General features: G+C 46.3%; 2 protein-coding genes across 6 annotated transcripts in view; one reads left to right on the top strand and one right to left on the bottom strand.

Moving 5' to 3' along the window:
- Positions 1-12,709, bottom strand: part of CHAF1A (chromatin assembly factor 1 subunit A) — a 32,527-nt gene extending 19,818 nt beyond the window's left edge. The window contains exons 1-3 of one of the 3 annotated variants that reach the window (XM_036032215.1): positions 12,502-12,709; positions 10,042-10,092; positions 8,124-8,980 (exon numbers count right to left, since the gene is read on the bottom strand). In XM_036032215.1, coding sequence (XP_035888108.1) covers positions 8,124-8,980; positions 10,042-10,092; positions 12,502-12,577 — 984 coding nt within the window. In that variant the 5' untranslated portion in view covers positions 12,578-12,709. The remainder of the gene's footprint in view (positions 1-8,123; positions 8,981-10,041; positions 10,093-12,501) is intronic. The other 2 variants (XM_036032214.1, XM_028520275.2) reach the window with 2 other exon arrangements.
- Positions 12,710-15,013: 2,304 nt separating this feature from the next.
- Positions 15,014-26,180, top strand: part of SH3GL1 (SH3 domain containing GRB2 like 1, endophilin A2) — a 35,492-nt gene continuing 24,325 nt past the window's right edge. Inside the window, exons 1-2 of one of the 3 annotated variants that reach the window (XM_036032212.1) lie at positions 15,030-15,122; positions 15,154-15,304. In XM_036032212.1, coding sequence (XP_035888105.1) covers positions 15,260-15,304 — 45 coding nt within the window. In that variant the 5' untranslated portion in view covers positions 15,030-15,122; positions 15,154-15,259. Of the gene's footprint in view, positions 15,305-26,180 lie in introns of all 3 variants that reach the window. The other 2 variants (XM_028520961.2, XM_036032211.1) reach the window with 2 other exon arrangements.

The raw sequence follows: 26,180 nt of genomic DNA, 5'->3' as shown, positions 1-26,180 counted from the left end.
TCCAATGACTTACACACATGTGTACTGGGGATAAGAAGGGAAACGGGGGAGGGACAGATGACATGAATGAATGACAGAGGCCAAACACAAAGAAAACATGGCAAGCTGGAAAATAAAAGCAATGCAGATGACATGCAGTGGTCACCTGCAAGATTTGCAGCCAACTAGATATGATGCAACCTGGCAAAAGAGGACGGAGCTCTTATAGGCAATTCCCAAGAGAGAATTGTCAATTTTACAGGTAATATTTAAAAACTAACACTATGTGGCCCTGGCCAGGTCAGTCAGCTGGCTGGAGCACTGTCCCAGTGAGCCAAGGTTGCAGGTTCGACCCCAATCAGGGCACCTATAGGAGTCAACCAGTGAATGCATAGATGGGTAGAACAGCAAGTCAATATTTCTTTCTCCCTCCCTTCCTTTCTCTCTAAAATCAGTAACAAAAATATAGCAGCCAGCCTGGTATGGCTTAGTGGATTGAGTACCAGCCTGTGAATCGAAAGGTAGCTGGTTTAATTCCCGGTCAGGGCACACCCCTGAGTTGTAGGCCAAGTCCCTGGTTGGGTCACAGATGAGAGGCAACCAATCAATGTCTCTCTCACACATCGATGTTTCTCTCCTTCTTTTGTCTCCATTGCTGCCTCTCTAAAAAAATAAATAATAAAATAAACAAATAAATCTAGATTAAAAGAAGAAGGAAGAAAAGGAATGCCTAAGGGGGATACAAAAAAAAAAGGGAAGGGGGAGGCACAGGTAGACACATTGTGTCTCCTCACACAACCAAAAGAGGGACACCAACAATTTAAAAATAAAAAATAACCAAAACTGACAGAAAACCAAAGTGTATTAAAGTCAGACAACTAAGGAGTTAAAGAAGACACATTCATCCAGACCGGTAAGAGGGGCGGAGACAGGCAGCTTGGTGGAGAGGACTCGCGAGGTGGCAGCTGGTGGACCGGTGGTCCCACATTCATGTACAGATAAACCAGGAGGAACAGCTGGGGAGCGAAACAGACCGTGCAACACGGGGTCCCAGCACGAGGTAATAAAGCCTCAAACCACTCATTGAAAACACCGGTGGGGGTTGAGGCGGCAGCGGGAGAAACTCCCAGACTCACAGGAGAGTTTGTTGGAGAGACCCACAGGGTATTGGAATGTACAGAAGCCCACCCACCCAGGAATCGGCACCAGAAGGGCCCAATTTGATTGTGGATAATGGGGGAAATGACTAAAAACTGTCAGAGAGCAGAGCAAGCACCACTGTTCCCTCTCCGACCCCTTTCCCTCACACTGTGTCACAACGCAAAGCAACGCAGCACAGCTACATCAGTTGCCCTGCCTTGGTAAACACCTAAGGCTCAGCTGTTACTATGTAACAGGTATGCTGGGGGCGGGGCGGGGGGGAAGGCCCAAATGAAAGAACAGATCAAAGCTCCAGAAAAAAATACAACTAAGCGACCAAAAGATAGCCAACCTATCAGATGCAGTTCAAAGCACTGGTGATCAAGATGCTCACAGAATTAGTTGAATTTAGTCGCAAATTAGATGAAAAAATGAAGGCTACGCTAAGTGAAATAAAGGAAAATGTACAAGGACCCAATAATGATAGGAAGGAAACTGGAACTCAAATCAATGTTGTGGATCAGAAGGAAGAAAGAAACAACCAAACAGAAAAGAATGAAGAAACAAGAATTCAAAAAAATGAGGAGAGGCTTAGGAACCTCCAGGACATCTTTAAACGTTCCAACATCCGAATTATAGAGGTTCCAGAAAGAGAAGAGGAAGAGCAACAAATTGGAAACTTATTTGAACAAATAATGAAGAACTTCCCTAATCTAGCAAAGGAAATAGACTTCCAGGAAGTCCAGGAAGCTCAGAGAGTCCCAAAGAAGTTGGACCCAAGGAGGAATACACCAAGGCATATCATATATTACCCAAGATTAAAGATAAGGAGAGAATCTTAGAAGCAGCAAGAGAAAAGGAGATAATTACCCGCAGAGGAGTTCCCATCAGACTGTCAGCTGATTTCTCAAGAGACCTTACAGGCAAGAAAGAAAGAAGTATTTCAAGCCGTGAAAGGCAAGGACCTAAATCCAAGATTACTCTATCCAGGAAAGCTTTCATTTAGAATGGAAGGGCAGATAAAGTGCTTCTCAGATAAGGTCAAGTTAAAGGAGTTCATCATCACCAAGTCCTTATTATATGAAATGTTAAAGGGATTTATCTAAGAAAAAGATAAAAAATATGAACAGTAAAATGACAGCAAACTCACAGTTATTAACAATCACACCTAAAACAAAAACAAAAGCAAACCAAGCAAACAACTAGAACAGGAACAGACCTCAGAAATAGAGATCACATGGAGGGTTAGCAACAGGGGAGTGGGAGGAGGAGAGAGGGGGAAAAAGTACAGAGAATAAGTAGCATAGATGGTAGGCAGAAAATAGACAGGGGGAGGTTAAGAATAGTATAGGAAATGTAGAAGCCAAAGAACTTATATGTATAACCCATGGACATGAACTAAATAAAGGGGTGAAATGTGGGTGGGAGGGGGTGTGCAGGGTGGAGGGGAACAAAGGGGGGGGAAATGGGACAACTGTAATAGCATAATCAGTAAAATATATTTTTTTAAAAAAGGAAAAGAAAATAAAAAACAGTAATAAAAACTAACATGACGTGAATCAAATAAAGCATGTTAATGGGCTGGATTCCTGTGGGCCACCAATCTGTGGTCTTTGCCTGGTACAGTTCTGCTTTTTACAATGTAGAGTGAAAGCTCCAGAATAGAAGATCAACGTGCCAGAGGAGGCAATCTGACCTAGAACCACTATGTTCTAGAGCTTAACATCCTCTATCACCCTGCCTCAAACTGAGCATGGCAACAAGGACTTCCCAAAACACATGATTGGATTCATGCATGATGTTGACCAAGATCAAAATATGAACAGGAGTTTAGACTACTGGCTCAAGCTCCCTCCAGAGCAGGGAGCCCTGACAACCAAACCATTAGATTGAAGAGCAGTGGGGAATGAGTTCAGACTTGGACAGGCAGCCAAAAAATGTGGCTGAAGTGGAGCTGGTAAACCAAAGGTCCGTTTCTCTTAAGATGGCCTGACATGTTGACAAAACCATTTAGCTGTGATTTCTCCATCTGGGAAAGCTTCTGCCCTGACTATGAACTCTTACAGAATAAAACAGATCAAAAGATCAACAGCCTCATCCTTCTTATTTGGCATACCATGTTCTTTCTGGACTCAGTCTTTTTATAGAAAAGGGTTGAGCAGTCACCTGAAAGCCATGTGTTGTAAGGAACTCAAATGTCACTGAGACTGTGCCCAAGTGAGCATGTGCCAACAGAAATGCCAGTTACCAAAACCATCTCCAAGTTCTTAAGGGAAAAAAAACCAAAACGAAACAAACAAAAAAAAAGCATCTGCCTGTTCAGAATCCACTTTGCCTGCCAAGTCTATGGGCTTCCCTTCCACAGTAAAGGATTTAACAGCAGAATTTTTACTTTGCTATATCATTGCTCTTTGTGCTCAAAGATTATAGTGAATATGATTGTCAGATTCCTATATAAAAGTATTGGGGGCGGGCAGGGAGGGCACATTTAGTCTTGCCCATACTTGTGGGATTTCAGCTGCAAAATCTAGTGCCTTTTACATTGCTTCTCCTTTGCTGTGAGTCTGGGAATACTAAAATTAACATGACTATCAGAAGCCTCCTTAATGATTTCCAACAACCTCAGCAATTACAATGTAATATAAAACCAGTATCACTACTGGCCCTGGCTGGGTAGCTCACTTGGTTAGAGCACTATCCAAATACACCAAATTTGTGGGCTTGATTCCTGGTCAGGGCCCATACAAGAATCAACCAATGAATGCATAAATAAGTGGAATAATGAATGGATATTTCTCTATATATACATATAATCAATCAATCAATCAGTAACATAAAACGAAACCAGTACCTCTACTGCTTTACCAGACATTTGGGAGGACCTCATTGATCTGATACAATTTATCTTCAGGACATGGCACAAATATCCCGAGAACTCTCTCAAAATCATGTGCCAGCCCTGGCTGGTATGGTTCAGTGGACTGAATACCAGATTGTGAACCAAAGGGTCACTGGTTTGATTCCCAGTCAGGACACATGCCTGGGTTGTGGGCCAGATCACCAGTGGCAGGGGAGGGGGGCACACATGAGAGGCAACCATACATTGATGTTTTCTTTTCCCCTGCTTTCCCCATTCTCTAAAAACAAATAAAATCTCAAAAAAAAATTTGTGCCATACATTTTATCTATCTGGAACATAGCTGCCAAAAACAAGACCCAGGATCCCTGAAACACATACCAACTACCTCCAGTCATGGCAGATTTAACTGTGTCTGCACATTAAAATTCCTAATTTTATTCAGGAGAATCCTCTCAGAGCCAATTCACTCTGGAGATCTAATTTCTAAACTCAAAGCAGACAAACAGGGAATGACAGGAGGAGATGCTGGTTTGGATGGGCTCAGAAGCAGCATTTTAAAAACCTAACAGCAGGAGAGAGAAGGCAGAGGGAAAAGACACACCCAAGTTGGTCCAGCCACATTTCAGGGCAAGTGGGGAAAAATTATTCAACGACAACCTGCAAAACTACTGACTGAACAGCCTCAGAAAACAAGTGGAAGGAAATTCATTACAATTATTGTTCTGTCAAGGCAAGAATTAGTTAGAGACAACAGAAATATCCATCAGTGAAGCTGACTTTGTGAAGTGCAGTACATCCACACTATAGGCAGTTAGAGATACCTCTTCCCGATCCAATATAAAAAATGAGGCATCTTCCATTGAAAAAGAAACAAATTTACGGTATACGTTAACATAAAATGATACCGTGTATTCCTAAGTGATCTCTCAAATATACCATAAATAGAAGATAATAATAATGACAACCTGGGGGAGAAAAAGGGGGCCAAAGAGGACTGTCATATTTTAATTAAAAACAAAACAAAACAAAACCCTCACCTGAGGATGTTTTTTGACTTGAGAGAGAGAGAGAGAGAGAGAGAGAGAGAGAGAGAGAGAAATATCCATGGGTTGCCTTCCATACACACACCCAGACCAGGGATGGAAACCAAAAACTTCGTATGTGTTCTGATTGGGAATCAGACCTGCAGCCTTTTAGTTGTTCAAGATGATGCACCAACCAACCACCTGAGCCACTTGGCCAGGATAAGAATTTTTTGTCTTTATTTGTAAAGATTTACTTATTTATTTTTAGGGAGGGGAAGGGAGGGAAAAACAGAGGTAGAGAAACTTTAATGTGTGGTTGCCTTTCGCTTGTCCCCCACTGGGAACCTGGCCTGCAAATAAGGCAGGTGCCCCAACTGAGAATTGAACCGGTGACCCTTTGGTACTCAGGCCAGCACTCAATCCACTAAGCCACATGAGCCAAGGAAAGAATTTGTTGTTTAGTGTGGAGAACTTAATACTCGTAAAATTAAAATTATATGGGAAAAAGTTCCAGCAATCTGGGCTTATCTGTATGGAAGGCAGAAATTCCAGTAACACAACTGTATCAACATTTTCATTGTGGGATAATTTGTATATCTGATTGCCAACACGCTTGGGAAATGGTTGTAATGCTAAATAGAAACTCTAAATTAGTCAAAAGACTCTGCGATTATCTAAAAACATGTTCTAAACCATTGTTTTTCAAACTGAGAGTCTCTGGGTGCCTGGGAAGGGACAACAGGACCAGCATTTTAACAAGGCTCCCCACAAAGAAAATGAAACCCCTAAAACAACAACACAAAAGAAAGGAGTTCCCAAACACAGAGGTACCAACTCCAGGACTAACAGAGTGCAGTAAAAACCACACACGTTACAAGGTAACAGGAAGCAATCTGTAAGCTTCCAGCCAGTGCCTACAATCTGAAAAGGAGGTGGAGGGGAAATAGAAAAACAAACGTGTTCCCCACAGTAATAGGGATCAGGAAAATCTCAAATGCCAAGGCAGGGAAAGCTGACTGAATTGCATACCAACCACAAAAGGCACAAGCAAATCAGGAGACCCAGTACTCCCAAAAGGTAAGGAGATAAACTATAAAGCAGTATGTGTATGTGTGTGGTTGGAGGTGGTCTTCAGCTCTGCTCTCAGGAAGTCCTGCCATCAGAGCATCCAGATGCTCCTGATAATCACTTCACTTCACTCTCGTACCTCTGGTGTCACCCAACATCAGGGGGTTCCATTTCCACTCTTGCCATGGAAGGGCCCACCTGGGGCAGTTTTCTGCCACAGGCTCTGCAGCAGCCTGAGCCTTTACCACTTGCAGTGTTAATTTTTTGCTAAGCTACGAGAACAATACCTTCCAGAGCACTTCAAAACTCCAAGCCTGTGCTAAGAGTAAGAACTAGCATCTCAGATGCAGGATTTCCCAAACTGAGCACATTTGGTTCCTATGCACAGCTGTCTCAGAGCCATTTGGGCCAGTGGACAGAAGTAAAATTGTTTCATGACAATGCCCAACTCTGTGACCTCCCAATTCTCAGGCTTGGCTATGGGCATAAAAATATACTTAACGACGCTATTAAGAATGGAAAAAGCCCCAGATGGTGTGGCTCCGTGGATTGAGTGCTGGGCTGCAAAGCAAAGGGTTGAAGGTTCGATTCCCAGTCAGGGCATACGTCTGGGTTACAGGCCAGGTCCCCAGTAGGGGGTGCGTGAGAGGCAACCACACATTGATGTTTCTCTTCCTTTTTCCTTCCCCCTCTTTAAAAAGAAACAAAATCTTTTAAAAAATGGAAATATGTGTAATGTCCTGTTCTCTAGGCTAACCAGCTATGACACATCATGTGACATACTAGTTCTGTAAAGGATTGCCAGCAGCCTGGAAGGACTTCAACTACCTAGATGGAAAAAAACAGTACAGATTACAGCAAGAGGGACTCACACTCTGCCTCTAGAGTGTGAGTGATAGCTCAGGTGGAAGTTTAAAAATGTTTATTTGTCTGCCACACCGAGAAACTTAGAAGAAAAAAAGCTTGCTCCACTCTTGATCTTTTGTGAACCTACATAGAAAGCCATTTTCTCCTATACTCAAGAGATGAAAAACAAGAGATGGAATCTGCCCTGGCAGGGCAGCTCCACTGGTTAGGTTGTTGCCCCAGTACACCAAAGCTGTAGGCTCAATGCCTGGTCAGGGCACACACAGGAAACAACCAATGGATGCATGAGTGGGTGGAACAATAAATTGATGTTTTTCTTTCTGAAGAAAATAAATAAATAAATAAATAAATAAATAAATAAATAAATAGAATCATCTAGAAAAATAATTAATTCTTCAGAGATTAAAGTTCAGAAAGTAATCAAAGTTGATGGTTTATTGTCAAATTAAGACCCACCTCAGGATCCAATTTTATATGTGTATTAAATTTCACACACATATAAAATTGGAGAAACAAACAAAAATTACATAAGACCAAAACACTGTTAGACACACTTCAGGATTCTTAATGGATTTTTCCAGTTTTGCCCACAACAACTCAAGGATAGGTGAGAACAGTGACATTTGCCACTGTACTAATCAGAAACCAGTGACAAAGCCATCCTCCTGGGGTCCTTAAACATGGATGGCCATGCTGACAAGAGATGACTCTACAGAACTCCCCATTTTAGTCCTGCTGTTTTGGGGTCTCTTCACCAATGCTGACTCTTCACCACCCACACCCTCACAAGTCTGTGTGACAACAAGAAGGAATGGGGGGAGCTGAAGCTAGGATTACCGGGAGGATTACAGTCTCCTGCTTACTGCCATCATTTCCTAAAGTGGCTGGACTGACCAACCACCAACTAGGTGTGAACAACAAAGGCTACCAAAACGGCCTGGACATACTAGTAATTAAACTAGCCACCAACACATCTCAGTGTACAGTATATATCACTGAATACCTCTAATAGTCTTTAATATCGGGGAAAAAAAATCGAAATTCTGCACCAGAAGTTACAAGACTTAGTTTGCTGTCCCACTCACTCGACTACTAACCACAGGAGGACACTGTCCCCATGTGAAAAGGGGCTGGACTAGAGGTGTCATCGACCCTGACATGCTGGGATTTGGCGAGATACTCACTCTGCGGACAGAGGTGGGGGTTGGGAAGGGACTAGGGCTGCTGTGCTGATTTTCAGAAGCAGACCACCCCTCAGGTGAGCTGGTAGGAGAGGAAGAGCTCAGGGACGAATGGCTGAGGACAGAATCTTCTTCGGGACCAGAGTCCAGCATCTCACTCTCAGAGGGCATGCCCTGGTCCAGAGGGGTCGATGGAGACTCAGCTGCAGGTTTCATACCCAGGATATCCTGCAAGACCACCACGGGCACCTTCCTTTTGAACAAGATGTCCCCGGCTTCACTCCAACCATCCTGGTCCTGCTCTGAGCATATTCTCAGACCATCTGTCAATGTGGGGCAGCTCTGAGGTGCTTTCTGCCTGTCTCTGCTCCTCTCTGTGTCCCCTGAGCCAGCACCCTCCTCCTCTGTTTTGTATGGAATGGCTAAAAGAGTCTCCTCAGGAAATGCCAGCTCGTCCTTCTGACTAACCTTCGGCAGCAGCCCCTCACCTTCGGCTTCTCTGACCCCATTTACAGCCTCCTTCAAGGAGGGATAGGCTGCAGAATTCAGTTTACTGTAGGCCACAATGTCCTTTGGTTGGTCACTGGAGTCCTCTGTCAAATCGATGACTGTGGTCTTGCCAATATTTGTTTCCACTTTACTTCCTAAAAAGTTATCTAAGGGACCCTTCTCATTGACAAGTTTTGGACTAAAATCTATGTCAGAACCCATATGAAAATCATTCTCCAAGTTGTCCAAAGAGACTTCTACATCAGAGACTTGACTTTGTGCAGGAGCACTTGGAGAGCTTCTTGTGTTGTCTGACCCGTCCTTGGTTTTCTCCTTTGGGGCAAGATTCAGGCGCTTGAAGGGCAGACGAGCTGAAACGAAGAGAGGAGGCTGTCTTTACAGTGTAAGTGTGAAGACTGACAATCGATCGATACTTTAACGTTCCACAAGCTACAAAATCATCAAACTTTGCCCTTGCCAGTGGCTCAGTTGATTGGAGTGTCCTCATGATAGGTTGCGGGTTTGATTCCCAGTAAGGGCACATACCTAGGTTTCGGGTTCAATCCCTGGTCAGAGCGCAAATGGGAGGCAACCCAATCAATGCTTCTCTCACACCAATGTTTCCCTCCCTCCCTCTATAAAAATCAATAAACATATGCTCAGGTGAGGGTTTAAAAAAATAATAATAATAATAAAGATCAACCTTAGTGGGCTTGGTGGCGGGCATTTTCATTTTATAAAGCAATCATACCCTTGGATCCTATGGTTTGGCCCTAATTGTTTAACCTCAGAAGACTGTTGCCCTTAACACAACTCCTACCACCACCAAACCTGCTATCAGTTGTCACGAGAGAAGGCAAACTGCTACAGGGGAGAACTAGAAACCAAGCTTTAAAAGCCAGAAACCATGTTTTTTAATACAATCCAGCCACTAATCTGGCCTCATTGTAAATGTACTCCCTTTTTTACACAAAAGGTCTTGGGACATTTATCTTCCTATACAATAACGCGGTTCAACTGGGGCAGCTTGGCCCGCCAAAGAACATCTAGCAACGTCTGGAGACATTATTGGTTGTCAGAACTTGAGGGAAGAGACCAGAGATGCTGCCAAAATCTCTACAATATATAAGACAGACCCTCACCACCGAAAAATTACACAACATCAATAGTGCTGAAGTAGAGAAAGGCTGCTGTAAAGGCAGTGACTTCTGGATTTGCTCCTGGGAACCCAGGGAAATGGTAGTATAATAAAACGAGTGCCCAGGCTTCCAAATGTAAAGTGCAATTGTTCTTCTTCCCTCCTATCCCCTTGATACTGATGCTAAAGACTCCAATAGATGACCTCTGCTCCAGGGAAATTAAAAATACAATTGAGATAACAATGAAAGATATAAATTAGGAACAAATATTTAACCCATTCCCAGAAAGTTACCTTGTATTAACTTCTTTACTGGAAAAGCTGGTCTGTCTTTGCAATCCATTGCTGTGAATAAAAATGTCAAAGGATAAGTTCTTAAATGCTGGAAATGATGAAGCAGCAAATGCATAAGTAGCGCCCATTATGTACCAAGTGGTTATCCAGTTCGAGTGACTGCCAACCTCACCCCAGGGAGTTGGCAATGTCTGGGGACACTTTTGGTTGTTATGCCTTGGGGGAAGGGTGCTACACACACCTAGCAGGTAGAAGACAGGGATATTGCTAACATCCTACAATGCACAGGACAGCCCACCATAACTAAGAGTTAGTTACCTGGCACAAAATGTTAATAGGTTAAGAAATCCTGCCCTGAACACTGTCACACCTTCTCGGTTTATTTTCCTTGTGGCATTTATTGCTCTGAAACTTATGTTGTTTATTATGTCTCCCCCTGTACAGAATGGCAGCTATGTGACGGCAGGGACACTTCTTCTATACTGTGCCTGGAGCACCTAACTCAGGGTCTGGCACACAGGGGGAAATCAATGAATACAGTAACAGCAACAATGAAGCGAAAGTAAGTAAAACTGGTGATGAAAGAAAACACTGTATCACTGACATCACCATTAATAGGGTCTCAAAACATCCACCTTCAATTCAACCAGCTCTACAAAGTTAGAATAGTGTTTATTTTCCTTTTAAATAAGAGTTTATGAAGGTAATACAACTTAAGCATTTGAACTTGCCAGGCAGGAAAAACTGAAGCGTTGTCAAAAAAAAAAAAATAAGGAAAAATGTTTTCCTGCACCAAAAAAACCTTAAGTATCTAATAATATCAAAGCTGATGCAGAAATGGCCATAAATATCTTTAAGCTCATACCTGCCAGAAGAGGTGGCTTGGAAAAATCTAGTTGATTTTTGGCAATCTACTTATGCTTTATAAAAGATATATACAAGTGAATATTTTTAAAAAGTAGACCTGGTTTTCTGAAAAACTCAGCTGTCCATAGGTGAGGCTGCCTTCCCCTCTTCCAAGCTTGAAATCTAAGGAACCCAGAAAGCTCATACTTCCTTTTTACCCCTTTCAATACAGTATCATTCTCAAGTTTTCAGTTACCAAAAAACATGGATTCCCCACCCCCCTCAACTGAAGGATACACAATCCTTAGCCACTTAAACTTACTTTAGGATCATCACAAGGATTTGTTGGTGTGGTCCTGAGCCACCAGCTTTGATGCAAGCAGTATATAAGTGACCTGGGCCCAGAAGCTACCTCAGACCAACCGAAAAACGGTCCATCCAGGGATATGGACTGTTCAAAAGCACACACACAATTAACGCACACTTGCACACAAACTGACTATAATTCTCTATTCTGATATCACATCCCTCCTAACTTCATTTAGTGGTAAACTATACTTTCCTTTTATAATAGTATGGTCATAGCAGGTATGCTTTTTTTACTTTTAAATAAACATCCCCACTGGGTCAAATGACTGTGCATGACAATCAGTCCACCTAACTTTATTTGAATTTTACTTTGTAAAATCCCCAAATCTGAAAACAATTACTGCAGTGATTCTGCCACCCCCCCCCCCCATGCCCTTGACAATGTCTGGACACATCTGGTGTCGCAACTGGGGAGAAGAGGTTTCTACTGGCATCTAATGGGTGGAGACTGGGGATACTGCTTGACACCCTCAAGTGCACAACAGGGCCCCGAATGTCATTAGTGCTGCGGTTGAGAAACCTTCAATTAGTCTAGTTAATGTCCCTGCCAATCTTTAATTCAGTCAACACATACCTAGTGAGCATCTACTATGAGCCAGCAGGGAGCCAAGAGCTAGGGATAAAATGGAAGTCAAGCAGGAAAGAGCGCAGTCTAGTTTTCCTTGGTTCACCCTATGTTTTTGAGGCCTGCTAGGTGCTGGAAACCACATCCCAAGACATAGGCAAGAGAAAGGTCTTCACCTTGTATATTGGACAGGATCAGAAATCCGGGAGTCTCAGCTTCCTGACAATACCTACCACCCAGACCTCTTACCTGGGCTTGCTCGGACCCACAGAAGCAGCGGCTCTGGTCCCGGAGCCCATGTGACCCCGGGTCTCAGTTTCCCCACCCAGCCAGAGGGTCTCTGCAGATTCCAACTTGCTCTAGGAACACAAATGCAACCTCCAGAGCTGGCCCTTTCGCCTCCCTGGATCTCGGTTTTCCCTCCCGGCCACACAGACCCCTCATTGCAGAGAGCCCTGAACAAGAACGAACTTAACGCAAAAGCACAGGGCGGGGAAATGGTCCCGGTCGCAACAATAACGTCAAGGAGGAAGCCCTTCGGATCGCAAGGCCCTTTCTCGGGATTGTAACGACCCCACGAACTAAACACCAGGCACAGAGGATCGGCCCGGAGCTGGGACGCCCTTCTGCCCCCAACCACTGCCTCGGCCCACACAGGCCGCTCGCCGCGCCCCCACTACCTCTCCGCGCGGGATCGAACCGACCTGTGGCCGCTCCCCTGGCGCCCGGTGCCCCGCACTCCGGCTCCTCCAGCATCGTTCCGGCAGCGGCTCAGGGTCCTCTCAGGCGGCGGAGGCGCGGGCTCCGGTCCGGCGGCCGCCGCTGCTCGCCCTCCCGCCCGCGCCGCTGCTGCCGCGGCCGCCGCGCTCGTATTTGGCGGGAACCGCGGCGACCCCTGCAGCCCGCACACCGATTGGACGAGGCTGCATCACGTGACGTCCCGCCCAGGGAAATAGGCACCAAAAGGAGCATCCTCGCGAGATCCGTGGCTTCCATTCCTCCCCTTAGCTCCCCTATTGATATTCCCGCAGAGGAGCGGGCTTTCCCTTAGCGGCCTGATGGGAAGAAGGTGTTCAGCGATTGGGGATGAGAGGTGTCAGGCCAAGAAATCGCCACTGTGATTGGCTCAGTGTGTGAGATATGATAGGTCTGTAGGAGAGAGGACGAGGTTTTCACGTCAAGCGAAACTTTTTACGTAGGGCACTGGTGACAATCTGAAACTGCGATTTAGATGAAGACTGAAGTTTTTAATTTATCCTAATTGGACATCGGCTGAATATAGCAACAGCAACAAGATTATAAATTACTTTTCATATGAACAAATAATAAAATCAGGGCAGCGCTTTAAAGAATTTGATATGCTGTAAATATATTCAGAGGAAATAAATGAAATATATGTTTCTGATTTAATCATGAGGATTTTTGCACACGCTGTTTCCTCGCCTAGAAAACACTTTCCCCAACTCTTTTCCTGGCTAATTTCTACCTAATTTTCAGATCTTAGATTGACAAGTTTTCTCCCTTACCCCAAACAAGTGCCTACAACTTTCTTTCTTCTCTTTCTCTTTCTTTTCTTTCTCTCTTTCTTTTCCTTCCTTCCTTCCCTTTCCTTTCTTTTCTCTCTTTTTTTTTTGTAAGCAGACATAGGTTATGTTTGCATGTTATTTGATTAATGAATTAATTTCTGTTTTTGTCATTACCTCCATGAGGACATGAATCATTTACCACTGTATTCCCCAGGACCTATCAACGACTGATACATTAGTAGGTACTCAATGAGTGTTTGCGTGAATACATAAATATTTAAGTGGACTGTGTAATCAGGTGGGTTAATTGTCTCACAGAACAGGGACCTTCAGTGTCGACCTGCAAGTCTTACAGATAAGTTTTCTTCACCACAGATTTAATCTCAGGCAGAGCACAAGTGAGAAGATTTAAGAGTGAACCCAATTCAGTAGAATTGGTTGGAAACAGTATGGGGACACAAAATTTGGGGACGTCTGCTTGGGTTAGTCGTGTCTTACTCATGGCCTCAGTTTCCCCATATGAACCATAAGGAATTTTTCCTTCTCTTTGATATTCTGGCACTATGCAATGATTTAGACCAATGATTTGGATCACTATTGAGGATGTCCATCATAATCACATGAGTGTTTTTCCAAATCATTCATAATAGCTCTTTCAGGGTCTTTGGGAGGGAAGTTGGGACATACGTATTCTGAAACAAGCCTCTGATCTAGCCCAGTACATTCTGTAAGGCATTTGGAAACTTCAAGTAACCTCCTGCTTCAGAAAATCACCAGTCTGTCAGATATCAGCACTGAAGTTGCAAGCCAGTTAACTATAGTCACTTTCTTGTTCCTCTTTTTGGATTCATTTACTCATTCTGACTCATTATTAATTTCCAACACATTCAATACATTTTCATCGATAAGAATTGATTTTAAAATCAGTCTTTACTATCAATAAATATGTATCAGTTGAGGAATGCTTCTTGGAAGAGGTGATATTCCAAGTAGATCCCTTTGCTAAGCACGAACAATGGAGGAAAAGATTAGGGAAGAATGTGGATGAGAGGAAAAACATTAGCAAAGGCCCATAGGCAGCAGGGGCTATAGAGGAGGAAGAGAGCCGCCGAAATCAGAGGATTGAGGGGGCCAAATTATGCAAGTTTTGTAGGCCATATTGGGAAGTCGGGGATGTATTCTGAGGGCAGTAGGTGGACTGTAAACGGGGAACTTTGATATGAATCGTGTTACAGAAACATCTTTTTGGCTTCCTGATGGGAGATAAATTGGAGAGAAGAACCCGAATGGGAGCATACCAAAGAGGAAGCTGGTGGAATCAAAGGTTTGGTCAGGGCAGAGGACAGTGGGGATAGTGGAAAGGAGGTAGAAGCGGCACCCCGATGCCTGACTTGGGCAACTGAATGAATAAACACAGGGCACGGCTAGGAGTGGGATGGGAGGGACTAAACGCGAGGTAGAAATCGGTGTAGCTGAGACCCAGTCTCCAACCTCTCCAGAAACGTTTAAGCGTCTTTCCTAAAAATGTTAGAGCCACCTCCACTACTGCAGGGGTCGCTGCAGCCGCTATGGCCGCTCTAGACTCTTTCCCGGCCACTGGCTAGCAGAAGCGGCCTCCCCGCACCGCTGCACTAGAAATGCGCTTGCGCTCTCCGGCCGCCAGGGCGCGCGCGCGCGCTCAGATGGCCGGCGCCGGAAGTGTGCGGTTGCCATGTAATATCCTGGCCGCGCGGGCGCAAGAGGGGCTAAGGCTGCGCCCGGACGGGCGCGGAGCTGGCGAGAGGGCTGCAGAGGCGGCGCCGACAGGGCCAGTTGAGGCGCGCGGGGGCTCGGCAGCGCCTGGGATCCTGTCGCTTGCGCTGTACCTCCGGTTCGCTGGGTCCGGACGGGAGGTCCCACAGCGAAAGGCAGAATGTCGGTGGCTGGGCTGAAGAAACAGTTTTACAAGGCGAGCCAGGTGAGCAGAAGGCGAGCCCCCCCTGGTCGGGGCTTCCCGGAGTGAGGAGCCAGGTTAGGCCAAGCTCTGGTTCGAGAGGGTGGCCGTGGGTACCGAGGGGGCGATGTTGGCACGCGGTCTTCACAGGGTGGGGAGAGCCCAAGAAGGCCAGGGGGCTTCCTGCGAGGTGTCCCAGGCCCTGCCCACCATGTGGGCTCCAGTCTCCTCGAGAAGGATGGATGGACCCTTGGGTGGGTCAGAGAGACCCCCAGAGGTTGATCTGGGCTGTGGATCCCCGCCCCTTCCTCCTCTCTAAAAGGTCTGGAAAGGCGGAAAGACTAGGGGAGGAAACAGGATTCTTGCCAGATGGCCCAGGGGGAGGAAAAATAACAACAAAGACTTTTTGGATGGACACGATACAAAGTTGGAAAGGTAGAGTGAAAAGTCAGTTTCTCACCAGTGCCTCAGGCATTCAGACCATCTCCCCAGAGACAAGGACTGTCACTGACGACTGTGTCTCTTTTCAAAGATACGTGCATGTCTTTCATTTAAAAGCACACACAAGCAATGTAGCATAGTCTACGTAATCCTGTGTACTTTTTGGTTAAATCTGTCGGAATTCTCCACCTCGGGTTACACACTGTTGGGAGGGAGTGTCTGGGCACTGTGGGGTGTTGAGCAACACTTCTGTCTTCCACTCCCTCAATGCTAGGAGCACCCCCAGTCGTGACAACCACAAATGTCGCCAGGTGCTGCCAGATGTCCCTGGCGAAACCTCCTCTTCCCCCCTCCCCCAGAATTACTGCACTACGACATACCCATTGAGTTTCTTGGATCTTTTTAATAGGTTCCTGGTATTCATTCCTTGAAGTGTACCAAAATTAATTTCCAGTCCTCTGTTGATGGATGTTTAGATTGTTTCCAGTAGTTTTCTGCTACAGTGAATATCTTTGCTCACAGTGGGTATTGGATTTGTAGGATAAATTCCCAGAAGTGGAATGCTGAATCAAAAATATGTGTGTTTTATGTGAGACAGATTGTATAGGTGTTTTTAAAAGTCTGGGGCAAGAAGCCCAAGAGTCCTTGATTCCTATTGGTCCCCGCATCCCAGGTTACGAATCTTAGGTGTGGAGCTGTGTGGGTAAGACTCCATGGAGGAATGGGCAATAATCTTAGGAATTGTTGGGGCCATGCTGGCAAACTGGGCTGTACTCCTGATTTGAAGATGTCCATTGGGAGGGAAGGGAGATGAGTCTCCAGTAACATACAGCTGATATCTTTTATCCCATAAATGGAAAAGTCACAACCCTAGTGGTTGTCTAGGGCTAAAGGCATTTGGGGTTGTCTGTAGACCTCACATGATGGCTGAACCCTAGAGGAAGAGAGACAATTTGGAGGGATTCTAGGATTGTTGCTGAGAGTGCAGCCTTTTGCCCTAACAGGATGGAAATACATGACCTGGCCCTAGGCTAGACCCTGCTCAGGCTGGCATCGGACCTCCATGTGCTTGGCTGGAGCGCCTGGGAAAGCTGCTCATTGTCTGGGGCCCTGAGGTGCCCCTCCTGCAGGACTGATGTGCCCACAGGTCTTGGAAGGATTCCAGAACTACTTTGTTCTCTCACGTAGACAGGTCTCTCTGGAAGCCCTCTCTTCCCCATCCCCAGCTGCCAGGGCCCATGCTGGTGGTACATTCCATCCTGAACTGCCTGGGCCCCTCAGGCCAGCCACCAGAGCCTTTTCTCTCAGAGGGAAACAGGACGGCTTGCATTCAGACCTGTGAGAAGTACTTTGAAACCTGGAAAGCAATTTATTATCTGAGGTCCAGCCCCAAAGAATTGCTGCAGTGGCCACATCCTAATCTGAGAGTAGTCATTTTGGCAACCTGGCCAGTTCCATATTGAGTTGTGTTCTCAAGAGCCACCCTGGCTGTGTCCCCTTCTTTTCCTCAGTAGTTTCCACAGTCCTCCAGCATTTCTGTTGTTCATCTGGCCATGTCCATCTCTTGGTGTGTTTCTTTTTCTTGCTCTTAGGAACACCCCTTTTCATTCTCTTCTATGACCTCAGAATAGGGTTGCTTCTTGAAGAGGAACATCTTTTGTTAGTGTAGTAATATTTATTGATTTATCAGTGTGAATACACAATATGCTTTAAACCAAGTAATCTCAACTGGCCTCATTTATCTAGCCTAAGGGTAAATGTATCCACCTTTTCAGACAAAAAGGTTTGAGGACATTTATCTTCCTGTAGAACAGTGCTTTTTACCCAGGGTTACTTCTGCCCTTCAGGGGACATCAGGAGACATTTTAATTGTCACAACTTGGATTGCTAATGGTATCTAGTGAGCGGAGGCCAGAGATGCTGCTCAACACCCTATAATGCTCTGGGCAGCCCCCAGGACCAAGAGTCCCCTGGTCCCAGGTGTCCTGCAGTGGTAGCAAGTTAAGAAGCTCTGCTTGAAGTTCAAGAAAAGTGAGGACAATTGTACCAGAAAAATCCCATTTGGGCCATTCTTGTGGTAGCCTACTTTTCCCAGGGTTTTTTTTTTTTTTTAAGATTTTATTTATTTACTTTTAAGAGAGAGGGGAAGGGAGGGAAAAAGAGAAAAATCAATGTGCAAGAGATACATTGATCAGCCTCCTCTTGCATGCCCCCAAATGGGGGCCTGGCCCACAGCCCAGGCATGTGCCCTGACTAGGAATCGAACTAGCGACCTTTCCTTCACAGGCCGGTGCTCAACCCATTGAGCCACACCAACCAGGGCCTTTTCCCAGTTTCTAAAACACAATAACCAGCCCTGGCTGGTGTAGCTTAGCAGATTGAGTGCTGGCCTGTGAACCAAAGGATCACCGGTTCAATTCCCGGTCAGGGCACATTCCTGGGTTGTGTGTTGGGACCCAGTAGGGGAACATGAGAAACAACCACACACTGATGTTTCTCTCCCTCTCTTTCTCCTCTTCCCTTCCCCTCTCTAAAGATAAATAAATAAAACCTTAAAAAAAACACAGTAACTATATATACACAGGTGGACATGTACATAAGACTCAGCATCCAGTTCCCAAATCTTTAGAACCCCAGAGTATCTTTTGGCAACTGGTATCAGCCAGGGGTGACTAACACTGCTCTCTTTCATCTCCTCCCGTGCACCGTCCTGGGGACATTTGCAGTGTCTGAGACAGGTTTTCATTGTCACTCCTTGGGGAGAGAGTGCTACTGGCATCAAGTGGGTAGAGGTCAGGGATAGTTGCTAAATACCCTGCAATGCACAGGGCAGCCCTCCCCACAGCAGAGAATTATCTGGCCCCAAATGTCAATAGCACCCAGGTTGAGAAATCCTGCTTTGACACAGGTTCCTTTATTTTTCAAGAAAGAGAGAGAAATAATCAATTTGTTGTTCCACTTACTTATGCCCAATAATTTATTGATTATTGTATGTGCCCTGACCTCAATGTATCCAGATGACACTCTAACCAACTGAACTACCTGACCAGGGCTTGAAACAGGTTTTTGTTTTTGTTTTAAGAGAGAGGGGAAGGGAGGAAGAAAGAAAGGGAGAGCAGCATCAGTGTGTAGGCAATACATCAATCAATTTTCTCTCACACACGCCCCCACTGGGGACCTGGCCCGCAACCCAGGCATGTGCCCTTACTGGGAATCAAATGAAACACTTTTTCTTCACAGGCCAGCACTCAACCCACTGAGCCACATCAGTCACAGCTTGAAACAGGGTCTTGATTTCAAAGACTTGTAATAGTTTCATTTCTAAATTGAGGAAGAGAAGCCAGGTGGATGTGTGAGAGAGGGCTAGGGTGGACACCAGGAATAGAGATATTTGGTTTCTAGCAGATGAGGCTGTGATGTTAATTAAAAATTTCTAATTTCACCCTGGCTGGTTTGGCTCAGTGGATTGAGCTCAGGCCTACAGACCAATGGTCACTGTTTTGGTTCCCAGTCTAGGGCACATGCCTGGGTTGGGGGCCGGGTCCCCTGTAGAGTGTGTGCAAGAGGCAACCACACGTTGATGTTTCTCCCCCTCTCTTTCTCCTTCCCTTATCCGCTGTCTGGAGTAAATCAATAAAATCTTTTTTAAAAATTTTAATTTCATTGATGATACTTGCTAGTATCATCAAACCAGTTAGTTACCAGTATAGGCATAGCAGTGTTATTGCACTTCACAGGTATTTGCGTTTTTTACAAATTGAAGACAAGTCTGTTCTCCCCACCGCACCCCCAAGCAGAAACAGTGCAACTTGTCATTACAGTGTTGGGTTCATTGTGGTGGTCTGGAACTGTACTTGCATCATTCCAAGGTCCGCCTGTATCTGACAATATGTTGGCAAATTCCACACCATTTCATCTCAGGTGAAAACTTTCAGGTCTTGCATAAAATCAGTTTGGGCTTGAGTGGGAGGTTTGTGAGCTTTTATTTCTTAGTATGAACTGGTCACTGCCTGGGTTTGGTGCCCGGGCTGAGGAAAATTGAAGAATCCATTGTTTTGATCCCTCTGGCTTCCCTGTGTAACACCCACTCCCTCAATAGCTATCTGGTACTTACGCAAGACTAGAATTGGGGAAGGTGCTTTTATATGTATGTTCTGGGGAACTAAGGAGGTAAAGGAACCTTACTGCTGAGAGCCAGACTTGAAAGTTCACTTCTCATTGTCATGTGTTTTTAGTTTCCAGACCTAAACTGCTAACTGGTTTTCTGATAACTCTTGTGGCTGGTGGTGTGGAGATTTGAGAGTGTAACTAGGATAGAGCTGGCAGCTGGCTGGAATGCTGGCCTGACTTACTTTTTTTTTTTTTTTTTTTGCCTAAAGAGGGAGAGAGTTTGAACTGAAAGATTGGTCCCTTCTGAGCTAGGAGAAAAATTCACGACCACCATATCCTGTAGCCCTCCCACCCGTTTGTGCAGTTTGTGCCTCGGAGGAAACATGGAACTTCCTGTGAGATGCATGGGGTGGAAGGAGGGTTGGAGGACCTAGAACCCCAAACTGTTAGGGTGTTTCTGGGTGATGTGACTAGTGTTTGGAATGTCTGCGGATACCCATTTGCACTGATCTCTTTTTTAAACCTTAGTTTGTGGAGGAAATCATACTTTTGATTTCCTAGCAAAGTGCTTGGGCTGTAAGTAATGAACATGGAGTGATCTTTTTTTTTTTAATATTTTATTTATTTATTTTTTAGAGAGGGAAGGGAGGGAGATAGAGAGAGAGAGAGAAACATCAATGTGCGGTTTCTGGGGGTTATGGCCTGCAACCCAGGAATGTACCCTGGCTGGGAATCGAACCTGGGACACTTTGGTTCCCAGCCCGCGCTCAATCCACTGAGCTACGCCAGCCAGGGCTGGAGTGATCTTAACATACCAAAATCTGGAACTTGCAACCCCTTCACTTTAACGTGAATAAAAGTGTGGAACCCGCACACTGCAAATGACAGGAGACAGACAAGGGCTGGAGAGTGGGGTCCTCAAGCTCAGCAGCTGCAGCTCAACTTCGGAAGACCACCTTTCCCAGGGCAGCAGGCAGGGGAAGGACTTTGGCTGTTGGGATGTCCATGTGTGATTGGAACTGGGTTAATTCTGCCTTTCCAGGAAACCACCCTGCTGACTTGACCTGTAAGAAAACCCTTGAATTAGCCTCATCCCTGTGGGACCCTGGGTGGAGACGTTCTCATCTCGCTCCACCAGTGGACATGCTGGGCCACTTCCCCCACTGCCTGGGTGGAGTAACCAGCCTGTGTTTTAGCTACAGAAGAGGTTTGAGGCTGTTTTTCCCTAAAGGATCTGGGGAGGGTGGTAGTGGGGACTCCTTAAACTGTACCCCCTGCCCCACAACCCCCACTTTGCAGGTCTGTCTGCAGAAGCAGGTTAACCTGACCTCCTTCACAAGACCCACTGTTCACAATCAGAGGCACTCTGTCACCATGCAGCATCCTGTGCATTCTTGTTATTAACAAACCAGGACTAAGGGATCACCACATTCTGATTTTTTCACTGTGACTGCTGAATATGAGGCCAGAAGTTCACCTCTGACTCAGAATACTGTGTATTACAGACCAGTTCAAAAGATTAAAGACAAAAAACAGTTCAAGTGTGATGGAATGTAATCGCCCTGCTTATCTGGGTGTGTTTTAAGGCAAAACCATAGTTATATTCCATGTGCCACTTAATAGTAAGTAGCCTGTGAGGTTAGGGGTTTCACAGTGTCTCCATGTTCTGTTTCAGAAACTGGGGGCTGTTACATTTTTGAGACCCCAGATTTGTCAAAGACTTAGCAATGAGCCAAGAAAGTCCTGCTGTTCGCCCACCCACCTATCTACCCGGCCTTCCCTTCACTAAACCAACATCTGAGCGCTTAGTGCAGTTTGGAGACTGAGTTCATCTGTTTGCACGGCTGTCCACATGTGCATGTTTGCTTTTTTCCCTCAGAGAAAGAACTTGCAGGTTGTGACCAGTCCCGCTGTTTGCCTCTGGCACGTGTGTCTCTGGCCTTAGGTTCAAGGGCATAGGCCAGTTAGCTCTTTCCTGGCCCATATCTCAGCTGTTCTTCTTTCCTGAACTGCCAATATTTTGGAATTAATCCAATCTGAAGAAACTTGGTTTTTAATTTAGGTCATGCAGCCAACTTCCTCTTTAGGATTTCAGAGGCAACTTCGTGGAGGCGGGAGGCTGGGTGGGGGAGTGGCTGGGAGGAAAGTCAAATTGTTTCTGTTTCTGAGTTCCAAAGTGGGGTGAGGTTTCTAAGCTTTGGAGGGAGGGTTTGATGCTGAAACTTGGAAGCCACAGGCCTTTTTGTCCCAGCCGTCTAACCCATTGAGGCGATTCTACCCCTGTACTCAAGCCCTAATGGCTTTTTAATGTGCCTGGTGAAGTGTTAGGGGCGGTCTGTAGGTTCTTTTTCAGGGCTGTCCCTGGAAAGCTGGATGGAAGAATGTGTCAGAATGTGGCAGCAGCTGGCTTCCCTCTTCTCTGTCACCTCCCCTTCCCTCCCTCCCTCTTTTTCACTCCCCACCCCTCTCCCTCTCCCTCTCTGGCCTTTCACAGGGCTGGATTTGGCAGCCACTTCCCAGAAGACAGCTTCATCTTCCTTTTTCCGCTCTGCTCCTAGAAAAACCTGCTGACTGGGCTCCGAGAGTGGGGTCAAGTAGAGACTCCCAGCCATGGCAGGAAAATAGCTGTGCCATTTCCTCCGAATAGTGCAATTTCCTCTGGAGGACCTGACTAAGCATCCGTCCCCTGCCTGCTTTGGAAAGGGCTGCTGCCTGGCTGCTGGGATTTTCACACCTGGGCATAAACGCCTCTGGTGGGCATCATGCCCAGTGTATGAGACAGCCAGCCTGGCTCAGCGGCCACGGTCTCGGCAGTGTTTGCTGTCACAGGAGATGCTGTCACAGCTTAACAATGTGAGATGCCATCCCTGTGCTGGGCAGCTCTGCTTGCCCTTGGCCTGGTGAACATGAGTTCCTCCTCCGTGTGCCCAGCCTTTCACATGGCATCTTCCAGGACCTCTGATCCCTCAGATACCCCATCTCCCAGTTTCACGGGCTCCTGTGTAGCAGCTTCCCAGTAGAGGACTGAGGTTGACTTGAGTGACTATTCTGCTGTCTTTGTCGCTGGATTGAAAGCTCTTTGCAGGCAGGGACTGTGTTTTCAGCTCACTGCTCTATGCCCAGTGATGAGCCTGTCCCTGCCTGGTGCAGGAACTCAGTAACTGGGGAGATGTCTGCTCCTCACAGAATGCTGTAGCATGGATTGGGAGAGTGCAGAAGCGAGAGCGATAGAGTCAGCGGGCCTGGAGAAAGCAGAGTGCTGAGATGCATGGTAAGAAGGATGTCCCCAGCTGACCTGGTTGCAGTTTGAGCTTCAACCTGGCATTCAGCACCTTTCGGAGCCCTCATCCTGGTCCTGGCTTCAATTCCCACCTGTCCCCTTCTAGGGCCACAGTCCAGTCCTACCAGTCTGCTCAGGCCCCGCCCAGCTCCCTGTACCTTCCCCACTCCTTCTTTTGAAGGCAGTGCTCCTCTCACCTTTCCCAGCCCACTTGGGTCTCTCTGTTCACTTCCTGGTTGCCCTTTAAAGGTTGCCCTTTAAAGTCCTCTGTGCATCTTCCTTTATCTTTGCCATCTCCCTGACTAGCACTCCTCCACCCTTTGAGTATCTGGTGCGGTGGTCTCCCATCCACATGCCAAGTACATTCTGGCATCAAATGCACTTTTCTTTTAGTCAGAGGCCAGCACCTGAATGAGCAGGGCTATCTCTGGGTTTGTGACAAACCCCAGTCCCCTGGGTTATGGCTTGCTGATTGTGTCATCAGAAATGGTGGGCTCCATGCATTCTGGCCGGCATGGCTCAGTGGATTGGGCACTGACCTGTGAACCAAAAGATTACCAGTTTGATTCCCAATCAGGGCACATGCCTGTAGGCCAGGTCCCCATTTGGGGCATGCAAGAGGCACCCGATTGGTGTTTCTCTCCTTCTCTTTTTCCTTCCCTCCCCTTTCTCTAAAAATAAATAAAATCTTGAATGAATGAATGTTGGGCTCCTTCTTAGAATGGGAGTTTCCAGCAATGGCTCTGGTGGTACAAGCCCCCTCCTGGCCCTGGCAGAACCCCAGGGAAGTGGGGTGGCTGGCAAGGCCTGTGAGGCCTTGGAGAGCTCCATTGGGAAAAGTTCCAACTAGTTTAAAAAATAAATCAAAGCTCAGAGGTTCTTCCTTTGGCTTAGGACCTGCCTGCCTCCAGGGGCTGTGGTTGAGAGGGATCTGTGTGTCATGCAGTCTCTATTACCTGGACCCTAAGACCAAACCCAAACTTACTTGGAGGTGGGCAGCTTGCTCAGAAATGGAGTTTGCTGGGCTCTCCCTTCTTCTAGATCACTCCCTGGCCTCCATAAGCCTGTCCACCTGGCCCACTGGGCTTCTTAGCCTTAGTTATGTTTGCCAGCCTGGCTTCCATGCCTACCTGCTGTTTCCCCTTACCTCTTTTCATTCCCTTCTCTCCCACTTTCCCTGCTGGTCCCAGTCGGCCCTCTGTGTGGCCTTTTCACTCTCTCTCCTCCCTCCCTTCTTACCTCCCTGGCACACACCACCCCTCCTGCATCTTGTCCTCCAGATCTACATCTCCAGTCACTCCCAGCTACACCCTAAACCTGTGACCATGCCAGAGGTACCCGGAATGCAAAACACTCCTAGGTTCAGGGCACCGGAAGCTAGCCGCCTTCCACCCTTCCCTGTCCTCACCCTGACTCCGCGCAAGGACCCCGACTCACTCTGCCACCTTCTCCGTGTCTTTCCCCTTCTATATTGACTCAATTTTTAAATGTATTTTAAAGGGATCTTGATGTTATTTCTTGCTATAACATCACAGTAACCGAACCACCAAATACAACTGAAACAAAGCAGGGTAATCAGTTTTACTGGATACCTTACCCCCAAGCCTGGGGTCTGTTCCCTCTTGTTAAAGAGTTGTTGAAATTGGAACACAAAGTTTTGAAGGAGCTTTGAAGAATATAATTCCCTGTAAACAACATTACCTTCCTTCTTTTTCAGAAGAATAATCAGAGTGCCGTCACATTGTTGCCATGGTAATTAGGTTAGGAGTTCAAGTTCTGTTGCTGTAGATCTGTCTGTGGATGGACTTATGTTCCAGAAGAGCCATCCTTTTCTGACACCTACAGTCATTTATATAATCAATATTTATCTTTCTTTTTTACTTTGTTATTGAGTTTATTGGGGTGCCATTGGTTAATAAAATTATATAGGTTTCAGGTGTACAACTCTATAATACATCATCTGTATCAGCTGTGTACCTTTTTACCTTTTTTAATAGAACTTTTTAAAGATTTTATTTATTTATTTTTAGAGAGAGCGGAAGGGAAGGAGAAAGGGAGAGAAACGTCTGTGTGTAGTTGCCCCTCACGTGCCCCGCACTGGGGACCTGGCCTGCTATCCAAGCATGTGCCCTGACTGGGAATCAAACCGACGACCCTTTGGTTTGCAGGCCAACACTCAGTCCACTGAACCACACCAGCCAGGAGTTTTTTACCTTTCTTCTCTTGGCACCCACAACCATTCCTCTCCTAGTCTTCATGGAGAACCAGGAAATCCTGCAGATTTGAATTAAGGCTCTGAAGAGAGAGCTGTGGGATCAGGGTGGATTCCCAAGTGTCTGGGAAGAGGCATGATAGTGAGTAGCAGAGTTGGTTGACATTCTTAGTCCCCAGAAGCTGCTGTGGCTGATAATTCACATACCTTTTACCATTACCCCTCAGTTTAGCCTTTGTTCTGTAAAGTGGAACAGCTGATCGGTGATTTTTTTTTCTGCTGTCCTTTTGGGCCCCAGGAGTGAGAGGAGACTTGTGTCCTTAGGAAGCCCCTTGGGAAGAAACCTGGGAGCTTCCTGAACCCTTTCACCCCGAAGGCCCCTCATTGTCCCCTGCCATTCACCTCCCCAGGATGATGCCCTTGGGCACCGTGGGCAGGTGTCTGTCACCCTGACAGCCCCAGCTCCTCAGAGCCCAGTTATCTGACAACAGGCAGGTGGGCAGCCCTGGCCTCAGGCCAGGCTTTGTGGTTCGGAAGAGGCAGCTGAGGGAGTGAGGACAGGACTTTCCCGTCCTTTAACCCACCCCACCTGGCTTCGCATTGTTCCCTATCTCCGCAGAGGTGGGCACTCCTAGCTAGGCATTAGTCTCTTGCTGCTTATGCCCTTAGGGTCCGCATTTCACCCCCAAGGAGTCTTTGAGTTGCCGCAGCCCCTCATTGCTTGCACACTGGGTATGTGGGCAGGGTCCCTACACGTATGTATGTGATGCCCCCACAGAGACTGGCTTTGAGGCCCAGGACATTGAAACAGGTCATCTTTCTTTCCCAGCTCTGATAGTTTACCTCACAGTGCAGAA

Source organism: Phyllostomus discolor, chromosome 8 (genome assembly GCF_004126475.2).
Source record: "Phyllostomus discolor isolate MPI-MPIP mPhyDis1 chromosome 8, mPhyDis1.pri.v3, whole genome shotgun sequence".
Lineage (NCBI taxonomy): Eukaryota > Metazoa > Chordata > Mammalia > Chiroptera > Phyllostomidae > Phyllostomus > Phyllostomus discolor.
Note: the sequence above shows the minus strand (reverse complement) of the source record. Positions and strands in the feature narration are given on the sequence as shown.